Source organism: Hermetia illucens, chromosome 4, assembly GCF_905115235.1.
Source record: "Hermetia illucens chromosome 4, iHerIll2.2.curated.20191125, whole genome shotgun sequence".
NCBI classification, from domain to species: domain Eukaryota; kingdom Metazoa; phylum Arthropoda; class Insecta; order Diptera; family Stratiomyidae; genus Hermetia; species Hermetia illucens.
The window spans coordinates 128,013,801-128,033,556 of NC_051852.1; the positions used below are offsets into that span (position 1 = coordinate 128,013,801).

At 44.0% G+C, this 19,756-nt stretch overlaps 2 protein-coding genes across 2 annotated transcripts; both read left to right on the forward strand.

Annotated features, from left to right (window-relative positions):
* Positions 1–310: 310 nt before the first annotated feature.
* On the forward strand, positions 311–1,840 carry LOC119655391. The gene is made up of 2 exons (XM_038061263.1): positions 311–1,551; positions 1,611–1,840. Exons 1-2 carry the CDS (start codon positions 1,366–1,368, stop codon positions 1,797–1,799), a joined length of 375 nt encoding a protein of 124 aa, XP_037917191.1. The 5' UTR covers positions 311–1,365; the 3' UTR covers positions 1,800–1,840.
* A 9,095-nt stretch (positions 1,841–10,935) lies between these two features.
* On the forward strand, positions 10,936–12,473 carry LOC119655040 (putative adenylate cyclase regulatory protein). Its single transcript, XM_038060720.1, has 3 exons — positions 10,936–10,954; positions 11,062–12,325; positions 12,387–12,473. The coding sequence occupies exons 2-3, from the start codon at positions 11,117–11,119 to the stop codon at positions 12,447–12,449; spliced, it is 1,272 nt and encodes a 423-aa protein (XP_037916648.1). The 5' UTR covers positions 10,936–10,954; positions 11,062–11,116; the 3' UTR covers positions 12,450–12,473.
* The last annotated feature ends 7,283 nt before the right edge of the window (positions 12,474–19,756 follow it).

The following is a 19,756-nucleotide window of genomic DNA, read 5'->3' on the forward strand; positions in this document are numbered from 1 at the left end:
TCTAGCCAAATCTAGGGCAGGTAACTACACTTAAATTCTAGGTTTCAAAGGGTTTAATGCAGGGGCATCTATTCAGCTCCTTGACTACCTATATTCGTATGGTAGATAATCATTAAGACTAACTGGGGTTGATTAGCCTAAATAACTATTGAAGGGCAATTTCCTAAAATATCTGAATAAATTTCTCCGACAAAATTCAGGGGAAGCTAAAGGAAAACGTTTAAAAGGTTCGGAGCGACCACCTCCTTAACATAGCAATATCAGAGCTTCAGGAATTTAATCCGAAAAGACGAGCTAATAGTTCTTTAACCATTTATTGTAAAAACCAAAAGTAGATACTCTATCCCGTTTTCAGTTAATTTTATAGAATGGCGGCACCACAGAAAACGATCTTTAGTTTAAATGACTACTGTCTGGAGTATACTTTCAGTTACCTGGAGATTACTGATCAAATTATTCTGGCTGAAACCCATCCTCATTTCAAACGTATAATAAAAAATCTTATCCCAAAACGGCCGTTTCCACCTGCAGCTGTATACAAAGAGTTTGGTGATTTGACTGACTACGTCTTGAGACAATACGGTCAGGTAGTTCATAAAATGGATTTTGATTTCCGCGCGGAACGAGAGGTCCAGGAACTTGTTCCGGAATATTGCCACGACATTAAAGAGCTCACCCTGATTGCCATGAGGTATGCACAGGACGATATGGATTTTTTCAGCCTCGAAAAATATAACGGCTCTCCACTGTCACAGCAGCGCAATGTTGGACAAGCATTGCCTATTCATCAGCAGGCTCACGGAGTTGGAGGTCCTTGTTTTGGATCACAATCAACAAATAACCGGATTTCATCTGAACAAGTTGACAAAGTAGAAAATTCTCAGTCTATCGGGTTGCGTAAGGATTACTTCAGATAATTTCATCGAAATCTGCAAAGCGAACAAACTGAGAGGTCTGAACATTTCTGAATGTCGCGGGATTGACAATGCAGCGTTTTAGACCTTGGTTGAGACTCAAACGAAGTTGGTCAATATCACAGTTGATCATTGCTACCTATGTGGTGACGTGGAGATTGTAGCAGGTCTACCCAACCTTCAGGTCGTTACTATCAATTGGAGTTGTCAAGGTTACCACAAGGAAAGCAAACTCATCAATAGCCTTGCCAAACAGCGGGCACAGTCACTTCAAGTATTGCGAATAAACAAACCAAACTATTTCGTCAAAAACGAGCGCTATGTCATTTTGAAGTTGGAAAACCTTCTTCAACTATGTTTCAATTCCGACCATCATCTCAAGGAAGCCTTTCTTTGGAAGATTGGTACTCATTGTCCTAAATTGCTAGAACTTGACGTGTCAAGATGCAAGATGATCACACAGGAAGGATTGTGTACACTTTTAAGTGATTGGAACATTCCCTGTACTTTGGATTTGAGATCGTATAACCCCAAGAGGTCCTTCACATTTAGTGTAGAAGACCAAATGCGTAAAAAGGATTCTAAATGTTTCACAGTTTTTTTCAAAGAAACAGATTCACAGAATGCATACCCCATGGTAAGTACAACTACGGCCAAGAAACTTCATTCATTTGTAATAATCATGTATTTTTTTAGTTCTTGGATCAGCAGGCCTATTGGGTTTACCTTCCAGTTCAACATGAAGCTGGGGATGCAATGATGGATGTGGAAGAAGTTAGGGATGCGGATGAAGCTAGGGATGTGGACGAAGCTAGGGATGTGAATGCAAACCAGGATGAGCGTGCCGTTAACATTGAGATTCATTTGGAGTATATGGGTGATTAGTCAGTACTTTGAGATCAGTAATAAAGTGGATTATGCCAAGATTTGTGTGTGAATTTAATTTAGCCCAATGGATGGGGTAAAAGGGCTGCTGCAGAAATGCCAAATCTTCCATCCAGCGGGTCCCTCCCTGCGGGTGAGGGAATGCTCGGCGGATGTCTTATGGGCTTGCACGCATCCTGAGATATGCATGTATGGGCAGTCGAGAAAATGTTAGCCGCGTTAGCCGTGTCGGCTTAGAAGGCAGGTAGCATTTGAAGTGGTGCTTTAGATTGGTTCCGAGCACATTGGGAAGGCATGCACCGATTTAAATGACAGACAGAGACAATGCAGGAGATGTGGAGCGCAAGACTAGATCAGCAAGAACTGTGTGGCTGACCCAAAATGCTAAATTGCTTACAATCCAAAGGGAAGGGGGATTTGCACGATCTGCATATTGCAAGCAGCAACAGGTGTTCGTAATACAGGAGAGCCCTCAACGCAAACCGCAGATGAGGTTGATACAAATCAACCATTTCCACGGTTGTGTCATCTTGTTCTATCAGAAATCTCATCTGAATGCAGTCGTTAGGCTTTCAAATCCCCTTCCAGAGTATGAAGCCGCCGTTGTTTCGACCGGCTTTTTGTCGAATTCGATATTCAGACTAATCTTGGCAAGTGAATTCTCGCTAGTGCGAACTACGTGACCATACCATCAAAGACGACTCTCTCGCATTTTGATCGGTGCGACCCCATAACGATCATGGATATCCTTATGATCAAGGCGTGTTACGCCCCGAGTCCAACGGAAGAAGGAAATCGATGTGGACTTAACTGGATCTATAGTGAATCTGACATACTTGAACACCGCTTTAACTTAAGTTCCTTGGCAAGTCAGTGTGGACTACTCTCTCAGTAACCACCAGGCAAAGCTTATTCCTGGGGACTCTTGCACGACGCATTCCTGAATCAACAACAGAGAAAAAGTCGTCAAAATCAGTTTTGAAAAAAGTATTTTCCAAGTCGTGTCATTCCGGTCGACGATATTTTATCAAGGACTTAAGGGAAAGCTTAGCCCTAGAGGAGACATACAGCCAACTGCGGAACCACGTAAAAGAGGCCATTCAATGGAGTAAAAAAACTGCTTCGAACATTTGTGCGACCATGCCGATATGAACCCTTAGGATGTAATTTGCAAGGTGGTAATGAAAGAATTGTGGAGATCACCTCGGGTAACTTGCCCACGCCTTCTGAAAAGGATTGTTGCACTCTGTTTCCGCACCACCAATACAGTGTAAGGTAAATGGTGGTTCGGCTTAATGAGCCCAGTAATCGAGCAGGCGGAAATATGTAGCAGGATCGGTAAAAATAAGGCCCCAGGTTGAGATACGCCTAACCCTAACAGAGTTTTGAAGCTGGCAGGTCTGACGTTAACACTTTTGAGATGTGTCTACAACAAAGAATGTCCCCTATTGAAAAAGCAAAAGTTGATGTTGCTAAGCCCAATAAATCATTTGCACGCGTCTGGCACAGGAACTCTCGTGATCAGGCTATGTTACAAAGGGGTAAAATTCTCCTTGGCTCGTAAGCCTTCGCCATCTAAGGTCCGTGGCTGCTAGGTAGTGTGAATAGGCTCCGCCCCTGACAGCCGCCAGCATGTAGTGCAGCAATCCTTGTCGTGGTGGTAAATAGCATCAGTTCCGTTTTGGTTGGGTTTATGCCGAGTCCGCATCTTGCGGTCCACAGGCACACCTTTCGCAATGCTCCTTCCGGTTTCTGTCGATTTTCCTTTGAGGTAGGCATGCTGGGACTTAGAAAAAGGCATTCTCCTAGGGTCTTCAGTACGAAGGCGATGAGGCTGGTTAGTCGAAATTCCTTCGCGGACTCATGACCGCGCCTGCCCGCTTTCGGTATGAAAACCACTCGTGCACGTCTCCAGAACTGTGGTCTGGACCGATAGTCAGAAGTAACAATGGATTGTTTTAGATGCAATAAGTATGATGGTGAATCTGACAAAATATGCGCTGAGTTTTGTTGGCTGCTGTATCGTGCTAGGATTAGATGTCATAAACGCATTTAATTCTGCGAACTTGAATTGCATTACAGGGGCGTTTGCAGGTACTCCTGGATATTTGGCAGATGGTGATCGGATTACAAATGATTCTGAAGCGGAGAGAAACACAGGAATTCTTTCAAGAAGTCTCCGCGCATACGGATCGTGTGGCTTTGATATATTCGGATATTAAGGAAAAAGCCCCGTTTAGATAATTTGATGCCCTTCGGAGTTTGTAGCGAATTTGTTGGTATAAAATAGCTTTATCAGTTCCCAATAAACCAAAAGTTGAACCCAAACCTCAAGTAGATAGTAGTAGCAACCGCGCGACTTTCTGAGCTAGAGCGGGCACATGTGGAATTCGGTCCCAGTAAAAATCACTCTGCCATAGTCGCGTGGAACCGCCATCTACGTATAGTTTCGAGGGATAGATTCATCTCTACGAACTCGTGCGTTGAGAAGAGAAATGTCACATGCTGATGGTCTTCCGATACGTCACTGCAGTCTGTACAATTCGGCGAATCATTCAGCGCCAAACAATGCAGATACTGCCTATAGCAACCGCCATGTTCTGTGAGGGGTTGAGTAATATGGTAGTTCGTCTTCCCGTGTTTCCAATCAAGCGTTCATCGGTCATTTGGGAACTTATTCCATTTGTAATGCCAGAGGTTATACTTGGCATTGCCGCGTTCTTTTTTGCATCTGTCCATACGTCTTGCATGAATGATCCCGCTCATTTCTTTTGTTCGAATGTCGACCTCCAGTACTGCTCATCTGATGCAGTTTTACATAAAAACGCAGTAGACCCTCAAAACCATCCGACGGTAAACCCTACTGCTTCCGCCTATATAGAAGACGGGTAAAGCAGAATGGATCACACCACACAGTAGAGGCAGTATGTGACAGAGACAGTGTTGATAAATATGTTCCCTAAAACTCATCTTTCCCATTGTATCCAACAAGCAGATCGGGTTATATGATTCTGGATTTTCAAGTGGCTTATTGGGTTTGGGAAGCAATAACAAATTTTGTTTTTTTCCATAAAGCAGGAAGCATTGCTTCTTTTACGCCTTGAGGGTATAGATGAAAAGGTCACGCCTAGTCAAGTCCGATAAAGCGTCCCCTCGTTAGCTTGTACACCTGAGCTTTATAAGCCAGTTCACGTCCGACATATAGCACGTGTCCGGCAAGGACAACGTAGTTGCTGACGCTTTGCCACGTGTCTCCGAGGTTAACATTCCAGCCACCTTTCGCAAGGAAGTGTTCCACGCGGTTCACGGCGTACCGCATCCAGGCATCAGGACGACAAATCGGTTAGTCACCGAGAAATACTTCTGCCCCCCCCCCCCATGAATAAGGACATTAACTCCTGGGTCAGAGAGTGCATCGCATGCCAGAAGTGGGCTCATTTCCCCGCACTACTAAGTGGTTCCACACCTTACACCTCGACATCGTAGGCCCTTTGCGAGACTCACAGGGTTTCAGGTTTTGAATCACAATGATCGACAGGTTTACGTGGTGGCCTGAGGCAGTAGTGGATCCCTCGCTTTGGTGCCCCTGCAGTGATCATTGCTGACCAGGGAATGCAATTTGAGTCCACTCTTTTCTTGGAGTTAGGCAAACTCCTGGGATTCAAACGCTAGCGGACTACGGCATACCACTCGCAAACCAATGGGATGCTAGAGCGTTAGCACCGGACGCTGAAATTCGCTATTACGGCCCGCGACCATTCGTCCTGGACTCAGGTCTTGCCTCTCGTACTACTTGGCCTCCGAATAACCCGCCGAGAGGAATTTGCTACCAGCCCCGCGGAGCTGGTACACGGGGAGAACCCAAGACTCCCAAGTGATCCGGCCTTCGACAAGAGATCGGGTCTCACAGACTCGGGATTGCTGCGCCTGCTGAATGACAATCTCCACCGCCTTAAAACTACACCTCCCACCCGACACGCATCCGTACCTGCCTGCGCTCCCAAGGAGCTGGACTCTTGCACGCACGTCCTGGTCAGGACGAATGCTGTCCGGAAGCCGCTGCAGCCTCCATACGAAGACCCGTTCTCGAGCGGGGAGAACATTTCTTCCAGCTCGAGATCGGGGATCACAAAAAGGCTGTCTCCTTATCCAGGCTGAAGCCCGTTTACACCCCAAATCAACGTCGCGTTCGCTTCGCTGAATGATGGGGAACGCAGTTCCGGGTTCAGCCGCTGGGGGTGGAGTGATGTGGAGCAGCGGGGTTAACAGCATTCGGAATTTATTTCGATGCCACCACCTTCTCCTTAATTTTTTAAATGTAAAAAAGTTAAAAAGTGAGTTGACATAAGAATTTCGATGAAGCAAAGCTAATTATTAAAAGTTGTGAAATTTTTCAACTGAGAGAGTCTCGCTAATTATTCCTTAACTTTATATTGATAAAGTTATTTAAGCCCGAGTTTCTACGTTTATTTTAAAATGTCAAGGCTCCGAATCGAAAGCAGTTCATATCTAATATCTAGAAGAATCTTACAATCAAGTCGTATCAACACTAAAGTGATGACCTCGAAATAAAAAGTTTGAGTAAAATCCACCTTAGTTCCTGTGCAAGAATTTGTCCATGAAGGAAAACAAAATTCTCAGATCCCATTACTTGTGTGACTGAGAACAGTTCGTTTGCAGTGACTGAGGCCGCTCAACAAGTGGCGAATGCGAAAATTGAAAGTGTCGGCTATTCGCACTGTCAGAAGAGTCCGCCACCGTTGTTGCAGTTCTGACCCGCGCCAGCGAACCCATCATTTACCACGAATCCACATCCACTCGGAATGCCGGCGCATCAGAAGTCCAACGAGCGCGACCACCTTTCAACATTCGCAGCAGCAACCTAGACAACGAACGATTATTTGGCAACCGCGGTCTCAAACTCAAATAAGGCCACAACTGACTTCATCTCAACAGCCACTACAGCATCATTCGCGGTTACAGACACAAAAACAACCCCTATCTCATCCACAACAATCAATGGTGTCGCTTGGAAATTTAGTTGGGCCGCTGTCAACGACGTTGGCAAATGGTTATTTCGTCAATCCCCAAAAAACTAACCTTAATAATCATCATAATACCGCCGCAAGAGACGGCATCGATACTCTTTTTAAAATTCGTCGTTGGAGTTTCGCTCTTGTGGCGAGTTTTTTTTATTTTGGTCTGCGCGTCAAGCGTCCCCTCCGAGGTGCGTCGGTGGTATCTCTTTTTCTATCGTACGGGCATTTGTGGGTGCGGTCTACCGTAGTCAAAGTAGGGCCTTTTTAAATTCGGTACAGCCAGGTCTTCGACCAAACACGCGTCGTTAACTTAGCTTTTGTTATGTCGATTGACAATAAAGACGCGGCAAGCCCATCGGACCCTCAGGTGACCGCCCTCGCTGTGCGCGTACCTCCCTTTTGGCGACGGAATCCGAAGCTGTGGTTCACCCATCTGAAGGCGCAATTCCAGATGTCCGGGATCATAGCGGACGCGACTAAGTTTAATTATGCGATTGCGGGCCTGGATGAAGAGTCCATCCTCCTGGTGGTCGACATTGTGAAATCGGCCTCCTACACCGTATCGAAAACTGTGTTGATCAAGCACCTGTCGGTAAGTGAGTCAGCTAAGGTTGATCACTTGCTGGCAAGTTTGATGTTGGACAATTGAAGTCTCAGCCAATTCCTTCGAGAAATGAGGCAATTGGGCTACGACGTCTTCCGGAGGGCACCCTGGTGGTCTTCGCGTGCGTCTCCGTTTCTTTGGAGGCGCTGGCAGCTGCGGCTGACAAGGCGCATGAGATGCACGCGCGTTCTACATAGCGGCCGTTCAGTAGCCTTCAGATGAATTAAGCGAGCTGAAGTGTGAGATAGCCGCTCTTATTGCCAGCATGACAGAAATGAGGGCGACGCTGGAGGCTCAGCGTTCGGGTGCCAGGTCGCGAACTTGCTCGCGGTTTACCGCCCGAAAAGAGCGATCGGGTAACAGATTCGGCGAAAAACCTACCAGATGTACGATCCCGTGTAAATTTGCACCTACCTCAAAAAACGGCCACGCAGAACGCAGCGCCACGTCGCCTAACAATTTATGACCCTCTCAGCGGGCGCAGTTATCTTTTAGATACTGGTGCGTAGGTTTCGGTTCTTCCCGTACCCCGGCTCCATCGGCTATTCCCGCAATCTTTGAAACTTGTGGCGGCAAGTTCCTCGCGAACTAACACCTCCGGGGATAGGCAAGTGAATGTGAGTCTTGGCTTGCGTAGGATGTTCCCGTGGCGATTCATCCTGGTGGATGTCAGCTTCCCCATTTTAGACACAGATATCTTGTGTCACTATGGGTTGCTAGTGGACTTGCAGAACAGGTCCCATATAGACTCCACAACCAACCTGAATTCGTCATGTCGAATCTCACCTCTTCCCAACAATAATCTTTCCGTACTTTTGGAGGACACTATTGACTTTCGTGTTCGGGCACTCTTCCAAAAATTCAGCCAGTTTACTACCGAATGTAGTCTCTCTAAACCAGTGAAGCACAATGTGCAGCACCACATTAACACTACTGGTTCCCCTATCTTCTCGAAGGTGCGTCCCCTACCACCCACGGAAAGAATTTGAACAACTTATGCAATAGGGTATCTGCAGACCTTCGGACAGCTGTTGGTCTTCACCACACCATATGGTCCCTAAGCCAAACGGCGAATGGCGGCCCTGTGGGGATTATAGAATGCTAAACGCATAGACTGATCCTGACACGCATCCACGACTTTGCGCATCATCTCGCAAATTGGCGGCTTTTTTTGACCTTGGATGTAACCAAGGGCTATCACCAAATCCCTGTAGCTCCAGAAGACATTCTAAAGACGGCAATATGCACACTCTTTGGACCCTTCGAGTAGACACGGATGAATTTCGGGTTGTGCAATGCGGCGCGAACTTTTCAAAGGTTCATTCACTCGGTCCTGCGATAGTACTTAGCCCAACTCGAGTGCATTTTTCAACGTCTCCTGCAGTCCTAGATTGATGGTGGTCCTAAACATTGATAAATGCAAGTTTCTTCAAACACAGGTGAGATTCCTCGGCCACTTCATTTCCTTTGACGAAATACTGCCCGACCCAGACAAGATGCAAACAATCACAAGCTTCGCCCGTCCGAAAACTGTGAAGGATTTGCGGAGGTTTTTGGGCATGCTAAAATTCTATAGTCGTTTCCTGCCCAAGGCCGCCCAACACCAGTCTTTTTGAACGCGTATTTGTCTGGCCCCAAAAGAAAGGACACACGAGAGATTGTGTGGTCTGGAGAGGCAGTCCGCGCGTTTGATATATCCTGACAACAACTGGCTGATGCTACACTTTTGGCATTTCCTCTGCAAGATGCACCTCTAGCCGTTTTTGTTGATCGCAGTAGGTACTACTCTTCACCAAAAGGTGAATCAAGTCTAGCAGCCGTTGAGCTTCTTCTCTAGACAGTTAAACCCCGCTCAACGGAACTACAGCATCTACGATCGATAACTGCTCATCGCGTACTTGAGCATCAAGTACTTCCGCTTCTATGTAGAAGGCAGACCGTTCACAGTGTTCACAGACCATAAGCATCTAACGTATGCTTTGAAACAGGAGCCCGACAAAGCCTCCCCTCGTCAGCTTCGACACCTGAGCTTTATAAGCCAGTTCACGTCCGACATAGCGCACATGTCCGACAAGGACAATAATTGAAGTTAAAAAGGGAGTTGAGATAACAATTTCAATGAAGCAAAGCTAATTATTAAAAGTTGGGAAATTTTTAAACTGAGAAAGTCTCGCTAATTATTCCTTAACTTTATATTGATAAAATTATTTAAGACCGAGTTTCTGCGTTTATTTTAAAATGTCAAGGCTCTGAATCGAAAGCAGTTGCTAGCGATATTCATATCTAATATCTAGAAGAATCTTTCAATCAAGGGTCCCTATGTTAAGTCTACATTTACTTAATGTTAGACTGGATCAGATGGAGGGCAACTTACCCTAAGTTCATCTGGTCCGGTCCAACATCAAGTAGCAAGCAAAAAAATTAATTTTAGATTGGCTTGGGCTTAAAGTATTGGCGGTGTTAAGGCGGATGTAATTTGCACCCTTGCTGTAGTTGAAATTATATAAAAAGAGCGATTTCCGCTCGTTGTAACTTTCGGTTACCCCAGCGTAGAGGTGAAGCAGAATCTGATGAGTTGCTTTTGCCCTGGACGGAACCGTTAGTCACCTTTCTTTCTATTTTTTTTTAAAAGGTTATGATCGAAAGCAGTGGGAACCGTATCTTTTCAGCACTATTCCAAAGTGACCCTCCTGAGAATGGTAGCAGGCAGGACAGTCTCGTTCAAGAAGTTGCGCAAAAGTGGTCTTCACTCCAAAACCTGCAAAAATTATCCATTTCACCCTAAATGCTTCCAACTGACTTATCTGATATGCTTCGTATTGCAAACAGTTTTAGACACAATACTTAAGATTTATATCAATATTCTTTTTGGGTAGTAAAAAAGAAGGTTGTGCAGTTTTTCCCGCGGATGGAGTGATTACCTAGAGTAAGACGCCAGACAGCTGCTTGGTATATCAATTGATGGACACCGGCTCAAGGCAAGTAAGTTGATAGATTTTTATGAAAAAGATAGCTGTAGATATTAAAGCCACCAGATTTGGTAGAGAAACAGACGTGGCTTTTACCCTGACGTACTAATTTAGAACATTTCCTTCGAGATATTTTTTTCTTTCAATTTTCGTGAAGTTAGTCCTCTGCTTTGCTGTCTGTCTTTCTCCAAAGAGAATTGGCGGAACCCAGGGTATTAAAGCGGATTGACATTCTGGAATTGGGTAGTTAAGGTTTATTCCTAAAACTTCTAGTGCCATTAATTAGATTTTCACATAAATTGAGTCATTAGTCAAAGGTGAATAGGCAAATGTATTCAGGGAGGTCTTTACCTAATTCCATACTTACTTTTGATATCTAAAAATGGGTTTTTAATGATTTAGAATGGATTTCCCCCCAATAAATATAAGCGCCTTCAAGTGTTTAATTATATCTTCTTGGAAAGTGAAGTTTAAAGCCTTTGAAATATTTTATTTGGGTCTTAATGTAGAGGGCCATCCACGAACTGCCTTCCTATGGCATAGGTAGGTATTTCTGCTTTACTCCTGCCATAATAATTAGGAGGAATACGTATAAATTTGGCCCCACTTTTAACAAAGTCATAGTAATCTTCAATATCTTTTAAATTAAGCAGGTCAGTTCGGGTGAATTACGTAGTTCAACTGGTCAACCCAGTGATTTCAACCATGGCACTCATAGAGTCAGCTGTCCATGTGTTGAATGAATATTGCTTAGAGCACATAGTTGGCTTTCTCAACATTGGTGACCGTCTAAATCTCGGAAAAGCGTATCCTGAGCTAAAACCAACGATTAAACGTGTAACTGGGAAAGAAATGTTCTATTTTAATGACATCTACAAGAGCTATCCTTACTGGAAAGTCAGTGAAATTTTTAGTGAATATGGCTCTGCGATACGAAGGATGACAATGCATTTTGACGAGGTTCAGGAAATAGCGGAACTTTCCTACCTTATCCCGAGAAATTTTAAGAACATTAACGAAATCTATTTGAATTTCTCTGGATATGTGGATCATAAAATATTAGAGGTAATAATTGAATCCTCAAGGAACATAAAAATATTTCGCTGCAACAGTCGTCAATTACAAAATAAGCATTGTTTTCTCATCATTGAGCTTAAGCAAATGGAACACCTTGACATAGAGGGACATCCAAACATTACTGGAATTCATCTAGACAAATTAAGAAGGCTAAAATTCCTGGACCTTCGAGGATGCGATAAAATCAAGTCAGAGTACTTCATTAAAATTTTACGAGCAACAAAACTGACGCGGCTCAACATAGTGGAATGCAACGACCTAAATGACAAAGCCTTTAAGACCCTGGTCGATACTCAATCCAATTTGAGGGATCTCGCAGTGAATCATTGCTACGAAAAGGGTAATGTAGAAATTGTGTCTTTCCTGCCCAACCTGAGATACGTTCATATCAATTGGCAAAGCGATTTGCTCTATAAGAGGACGGAGCTACTTAATAATTTAGGCAAATTTCGCCAAGATTCCCTCAGAATATTACAGATCTGCAATCCAAAATACTTCATCCAACCCGAGCGAGTTGGTATTTTGAATCTGAGGTACCTCACGAGAGTGGGTTTTTATCAAGATGATGATCTATCTGACAGATTCCTGTCACAGGTTTGTGCAAATTGTCCTAAATTGCAATATGTTACCATTTGGGATTGTAGGATTATCACAAGTCAAGGAATCATTGAACTTGTGAAAAATTTGAAGCGGCTCCGAAACCTAGATTTGAGACATTGTAGACAATTTGACAACGGGTTGTATATGAATATTATTGACGCTAGAATCACACTTGAGAAGCCAGAACGTTTGCTATTATATGTCTGGGGCACTTCAATGCAAGAAGAATATTTCACAGTAAGTGCATGTTAATTTCTTTAGCTATATTTAATATATGGGAAAAAATGTTTTGTTTCAGCGGTCTGAAGAATATTCGCGTTTGAGGAAATTCGTAGAATTGTCGTTTGTTCGCGAAGAGTAATAAAGTAATTAAACTTTACCTAAATCGTTCCTTTCATTCCATCCTTATGGAGCCAGATAAGCAGGGGGAGGGGGGGCAAAAAATTCTCTCGAACGCGACCAAGAGTCTACAATTTTTCCTGCTAAGAACCCAGGAATACATGAGGACTGGCAAGATCATTGTTGTTGTATAGTAAGAGCTTCGACCCTATGGTGAGACGTTTCGAGCGGAACCTATTATTCCTGGTCTAGACTGCACTTTGCATAGGAAATCGCTGAAGGCCCAAGCCATACCCAACGTGCTTTGAACAGGTGTCATACACCTTTCGATTTTGCTGTTGCAACAATTAGCATGAACTAATTATTGCAACAGATCAGCTCAATAATTTTATATAAATAACATTCGGAATTAAGAAGAGTTAGTCTTTTTCGCGCGATAAGTACGGGACAAGTCTCCTTACCCCGATTGCCCACTGTGAGACTGCACTGGGGTTTTTTGGCCAAATCCTTCACGGTTGATAAAAGTGGCGCAGTCGGTAGGATGCGCTAAGGAAAGTTTCGTGATTTTTTTAAATTTGAAAAGCGCATTCGTACAAGTTTTAAAAATAAATCAGCCGGACCTGAAGAAATTCCTAATTACGTAATTAGGCAACTTCCCCGAGTCTCCATCAAATTTTTGCTAGCAGTATTTAAGAACTGCATAAATAATGGCTACTTTCCCACCACCTGGAAAGTAGCTAAAATAATTGCGATCCGGAAAAAAGGCAGCTCTAGTGAGCCTAAAAACTTTAGACCCGTATCATTATTGTCCAATTTAGGCACGGAACTCAACATGCACTCAGCTACCTATTGTCCAATTTAGGCACGGAACTCAACATGCACTCAGCTACCTTCACGACACTGTCGTAGCAAGACTTAACGTCAATAATAAACCGACCGTAGCATGTGCATTAGATTTAGAAAAGGCCTTCGACTCCGTATGGGTAAACGGACTAATCTACAAACTAATAGATCTTGAGTTCCCAATTCCCATCATTAGAATTGCACTAAGCTTCTTCGAAGATAGGTATTTCTATGTCAGTGTGGGAAATGAATTCTCAGATCTCTTGTCGGTAACATCGGGAGTACCGCAAGCATCCATTTCTGGACCCACCTTTTACAATATCTTCACAGCTGACGTCCCAACTGCCGAGAGCGGCACCGAACTTATTCAATATGCTGATGATACTCTCATCTTCGCTTCAAGCCTCCACCTCAACAGGGCAGCTAAAGCGGTCAAGAAAGACTTGAAAGACCTCGGCAAATATTACTTCACATGAGGCATTAAAATCAATAGCCGACCCCGCTTGTGAACGGGACAAAGGCTGAAGAAGAAAAAGATGGGGCATTAAAATCAATGAGGCGAAAATGCAATTTTGCACCTTTCGGAAGAAAGCTATCTAGGTTCTAGAGGAATCCACAGAAAAGCTAAACGCTTAAAAATAAAGATCAGAAACACTATAGTGAGCAATTCCCAGACCGTTAAGTACTTAGGAGTTAAACTTCACGAACTCCTTAAGTTCAAGCCACATCTTGAGCTCGGTATCGGTAAGGCACGCGGTGCACTCAATAGGATCTACTTTCTTCTTCGAAAGAAGGTAGGACTCAACACCAAGGCCAAACTGACTTTCTACAAGACCCTGATCAGACCCATTATCCGCTATGGAGCGCCCACGTGGATCACTTGCCCCACTCGAACCATGTCCAAATGTGAGACATTCGAACGCCGGATTTTAAGGTACTGCACTGGTCTTTCCTATAATTGGAAAACCAAGAAGTTTGGAAGAAACGCCGAAGTGTATCAGCGCGCCAAGATACAACCTCTTCGAGAATTCGTTCTCAACTTAGTGGAACAGTCGTCAAAAATTCAGTTTCGCTTAAATTCAATTGTACAATTAATAAAGTTTTAAAATTGAAAAAGGCCATATATGGTCTTAAACAAGCATCCCGTGAGTGGGATAAGAAAATGGTTAGTTGCATGTTAGCTGACAGTTACATTAAATCTAAAACTGAGTCATGTTTATATATGAAATGTGCCACCAGCAGTAACACCATAGTGACACTATATGTCGACGATTTCTTTGTATTCTCTAATGACAGAAATGTAACTAAGGATCTTAAGAATATGTTAAATAAGCGTTTCATGTTGAAAGACTTAGGAATTGTAAAGGAATGTCTTGGCATGTCAATTGCATTTGATAAACAAAATTGTACTGTAAATTTGAGTCAAGAAAAATATATTGATGAACTATCATCTAAGTTCAACATGATTGATTGCAACTCTGTAAATGCTCCAATGGAGGTCCATTTAAAATGTAAGAAGGAAAGTGATTGTAGTAATAAAAATCCCTATCAGCAGCTTATCGGTCCGTCTGCACAGCCCATAAGCTGTGAGAGCTCGTTTTATCTTTACCCCTACATGTTTGTTTCAAAGAAATTTTTTGTATCTAGAGGGACTCTCAGATATTTCACTTTTTCGGAGAGTTGAAAGGTAGTACTCCTCATCTCAGGGAGGCAAAGTCCATCCAGTTTTCTCCTTTTTGTGAATAACACCATTGTGGTTTTATTTGGATTAACTGGAAGACCATGTCCGAGGGACCAACTGTCTATCAAATCAACGACCCGTTGCATATTCCTACACATCGATCCAAGATCCCGATCAACAGCAAGCACAGCCACGTCATCAGTATAAGTTTGAGCATGTATTGGCAAATTTTGCAGTTCGCATATTAGTGAGTCGATCAGCGTAATCCACAGAAATGGCGAAGGTACACCTCCTTGGGGCAGCCTTTCGTTGCTTCTGCAGTCAGATAGCGATCGATACCCACCTCAGCGCACAGCAATCTCTACGTTAGAATAGTATGGATCCACTTAATTAAAGCATCATCAACACCATGCTCTCTGGCTCACTCACAAGTTTTTGAAAAGGCGCACAATCAAAAGCACCTTCAATGTCCACGAACACCCCCATCGCGTACTCCCCATTCAAAGTTGCATCCTCTATCTTTGTGCCCAAAGATTGAAAAGCAGACTGACAGGACTTTCCACGCTGGTAAACATGTTGGTTTTCATTAAGTGGGTGTAACCTAAGTGCGTTTCCACGAATGTGAGACTCCACCAGTCTCTCTAAACCTTGCAGCAAGAATGAAGTTAAGCTGATCTGTCCGAAGTTCTTTGGATTAGAATAGTCATCTTTTCTCACCTTTTTATGGGTAACAACCGCTTTCGCAGTGTTCCAGTTGCCCCTGCAGAACTTGCGTGTTGAAGAGGTTACAAGAACCGTCAACTCCCCCCCGGCCACTTCCCTCACCCGTACTCCTGGGGGTGTACTTCCAGGAGGGTCTGTACTGAATCTAGTCTGGAGCTCGTGAAAGTACCATCAGGTTTGCTAGTCCAACTTGACCAACTCATCCCTTTTGAGGACTCTGCACAGCCTTGAAGTCTCTCTTTCGCCTTCCAGTTCCTCACAGTACGCTCTAAAGGAGTCTCGTTTCGAACACCTAACGAGCTTATTATATTCAGGCTGTGAATTCCTGAAATTTAAACAGTCTTCGTTCTTATTACTTTTGTAATAGTAGTAGTGAAGTAGTAGAAGTCGCCTGGTTGATTTCCCGAGTTTTTGCAGTTCCCGGTTCCACTAAGAAACCGTTTTACCGCTTTGGCCTCGAGAAATAGGACTAGCCTCTTCATAGCACTCTAAAAGTGTGCAGTTCAGAGCTTTCAGTTCATCTTCCAACGCCCAAGGAAGCCTTAGTCCCCTACGGAACTGTACTTTATTGCTAAGAAATTCATTGAACTTTGTCCAATCCGTTTTCCTAGGGTTCCGTCTTTGTTCTGCAGACTGTTCGCCCGCAATAGTCAGATTGAATTCTAGGTATTGGTGATCTAACAGTGAGACCTCGTTTCGTACTCACCAGTATGCAATCAACTGTAACAATTTTGAGGTACAGATTGTTAGGACAATTATTTCGCTTCTTCTCGGTCCCACGAACGTAGCGCCCACCATAAGTTTGCAGTCATTAGACCAGCTGAAGCAAGCTTCTTTCCTCTTGGATTGCATTTGCTACTGTCCCAACGAATGTCCATTGTGGGAAAGCGCACCAAAGATGCTGCAATTTGCTGTATATTGTATGAGTCGAAGACCATCATTGTTTTTCGCTTCCAAAATGGAGATGATGCTTTACAATTTCCTGATACGACTGAATTTCAGTCAATCTACGAAAAAGTGTAGCATCATATGGTGACTTCCCCTGAGCACATTAAGACTCTTTTGGTCCAGTTCGAATACCAAGTTCAAACCCTTCACATTTGTAGATTTGTCTTTCCTGGCATTTATGAACTTTTCCCTCCAGTGTCCTAAGTCCATACCAGGATTCTGTTCACTCAGCATGCGGATGATGTCCTCTGCCTTCCTTCGAGGGCCCGGTAGCACACATCCGACATGCTCTGCCCTGCGTAGCTCAGTGTTCACAATAGTGACCTTGGGCCGACCGCCGGAACTCAAAGCCGGGATTGCCTGCTGGAGTCACTTTAAGGCAGCCTCGTCAGTGCACTCCAAATGGAGAAGCCCATCGCTTGAGTGTTAAATCGTGGTTTCGTGTCCCTGTGACATTTTGTCATCTTTGGAGGAAACCCCCACGACAGCAGTCAGAACAGAGGCTGCAGCTTGCGCATACGTTCTCTTCCTTCCCGCCTCCGTGTCCGTATTCCTAAGGGGGTGACCAGCTTCATTGAGATTTCTCTCGCTGATTTGATCACACCCCGGCACACCGGCCCTAATTCCCGCGAGACGCGTGGATGTATGCCCTGGTGTGGAGCACAATAAAGTGTTGGTCTTACGCCTCTTGCGCACATTACCGCTGACAGAAGAGTCTGGTGCGTCCAATGTGGGTCTTACCGGGGTCTCCAGTTTATCCCCACCTTCCGCCGGAGATTCCGCTTTCTTGCGTCCGATTTCTCTGGACGTTACCGCACCTACTGGTGCAGCTACGTTCATATCATCATTACCAAGGTGCTTCATCTTCCTTTGAAGTGCTCTGTTCTGCTGCCGGCTGGGGGCCTTTTCAAGTTCACGGTGTCCGGGTCGCTTGGATCCATTTCCACATACTGGCGTTAAACCAGTAGCGTCCACGTCACCAGCTTCCCATTCTTTCGCTCTTCCCAGTAAGGGTGAAGGAGAAGGTGCTGACAGGCAGGATTCAGCCTGTAGTCCCCCCTCCTTAATGGCCGAAGTTCCCTTCTGCCGAGCCTTCCTCTTCCGTTTGCGGGTAGATTTGGGCTGTAGTAGCGCGGACGGGCCGGCCGTAGTCGGATTTCTAGTTTTTTCCAAGTTGAGAGTTACCGTACTTTCCTTTCTGGCTAACTTCGCCATAGGCACTAAATGCAGGCTCTCCACTGAGTCGGAAAGCATGCCTTCTACAGATTTATCTATAGAGAGGTATGAATGTGGTGGGGCCTCCAAAATCCGCGCCTCGGCCGCGACATAATTGGTTTACTACTTCTCTTCGTCTTAAGTTTGGTGGGGGTATAATCGAAAGGGTTTCGAATTATCTTCTGATGTGTGGCACCATTACTGCTTTAATGAGTTTGCCTTATTTCGAACAATCCCTTTTAGATCGAGGCAGAGCAGTTTGACTTGGCCAACGATTTCCTCTGACACTAGATATTGGTTGTAGTAGCTAGATACTCAATGTTAGAAGTCCTAGAATGACTTTCTGAGGTTTAAAGATCTTAACATTTCATTCCCGCTAACATCCCTGACATTAGAATCTCCAATACAACAGCAGGACCTATTCAGTGTGAAAGTCGTAAAAATTCAAAGTATTGGCTCCACCCATTAAAATCGGAATCAGCTGCACACAGCCTTATCTGCCATTGGAGAATTGACGGTAGGTAAAGTCTACCAGGTGACAAAGTAAATGATAGCACAATAATTTAAATTTGCATCCTTGACCCTAAAGCGGTGATACACCAGGAAGCAAGGTAATCGACACTCGGCCATGATTGTCATTCTGGTTGAACTCAGGTTCACAGCCAAGTCCGCTGGTATTCGAAATCATTTGCGATACAATCTCCACTGCCGCCAGTTACACAGTACAAAATGAAGTCAGCAAATTGGCGACCCAAGACATTTTGAGATTTTCCAAATCCTTCCTTCGCTCCGGATGAGAACCAGGATCTAGTGTGATAAGTTTCTGAAGGTCACAGTGCGTATATAACCAGCAATGTAGCTATCATAGATACATGAGTAATTCGGATAGATTGGCATAGTAAAATATCTTTCTAAACTTCCAGCTCTGCAATCTGAATTTAATCTGCATAGATACTGCTAAAAATAGATGCACAGATGAATGAGACCAACAACATTTTGCTCCTTTGCAAACTCTGTGCAAACTTTCGAGTTCAACAACATTGGGAAGAATTCACTCACCACCCAAAAACTTGATAAACACTTTGCAAAGTTGCGTGGCGCCATTTAAGTTTCTAATCGGTTCCTGGAAAAATGCACAGCAAAATTGAAATAATTCCTGCAATTTTAATCCAAAAATATTTGTATCAACGGTGATATCCATAGGGACATGGCGATGTATGTACATGTCAAGGAAAGACCCCGTGTCAGACCATAAAGGGAAATTTCCGATTAATTTGCGAACGCATTAATTTATTGGTAAACGTGCTTTTCACGCTTCAAAATTCATACATTTGGAACATACGGACAGGGAAGAGATACAAGTCTTAAGAAAAGGCAGTCTAAAAAAGGGGCCCAGATGAAAGTCCATCCCGCAGAAAAGTGGAGAAAGCGGTAAAAACATAATGGAATTTAGGATGTCCTTCCCTCACCTTGAGCATCTGAATATAATAGACTACATAGATCGTAAGCAAAAACATGTTGTGACCTCTCAAAGGTAAGTATAAACTAAGCCCCTCACTCAAGGTCCCAAACCTATCGGTTGATCTAAAGCACGCCCCTGGATTGCAAACCTCGAAATGAGGTCCTGATCGGAAATTTCGCACGTAAAGAAGCGTAACTTAATACAGTCATTAAGGGCTATTTCTCTTCCTGCAAATTGGTTATGGAACCTGTAGAGCTACAGAACCTCCAGCCGCCAACCTTCGACTTTTTAATGATCGCAGCCACTCAGATGCAAAAAGCGGGATCCTGGCCGCATGCAGTCTCGCTGACGTGCACGCAATTTAATGATGCACTTTAGCCGGTGTATTATGAACGTCTTCAATTTTTCCATCAGTAGTTGGTGATTATAGAAGTCGTGAGTTGGCTTGAACTGCTCC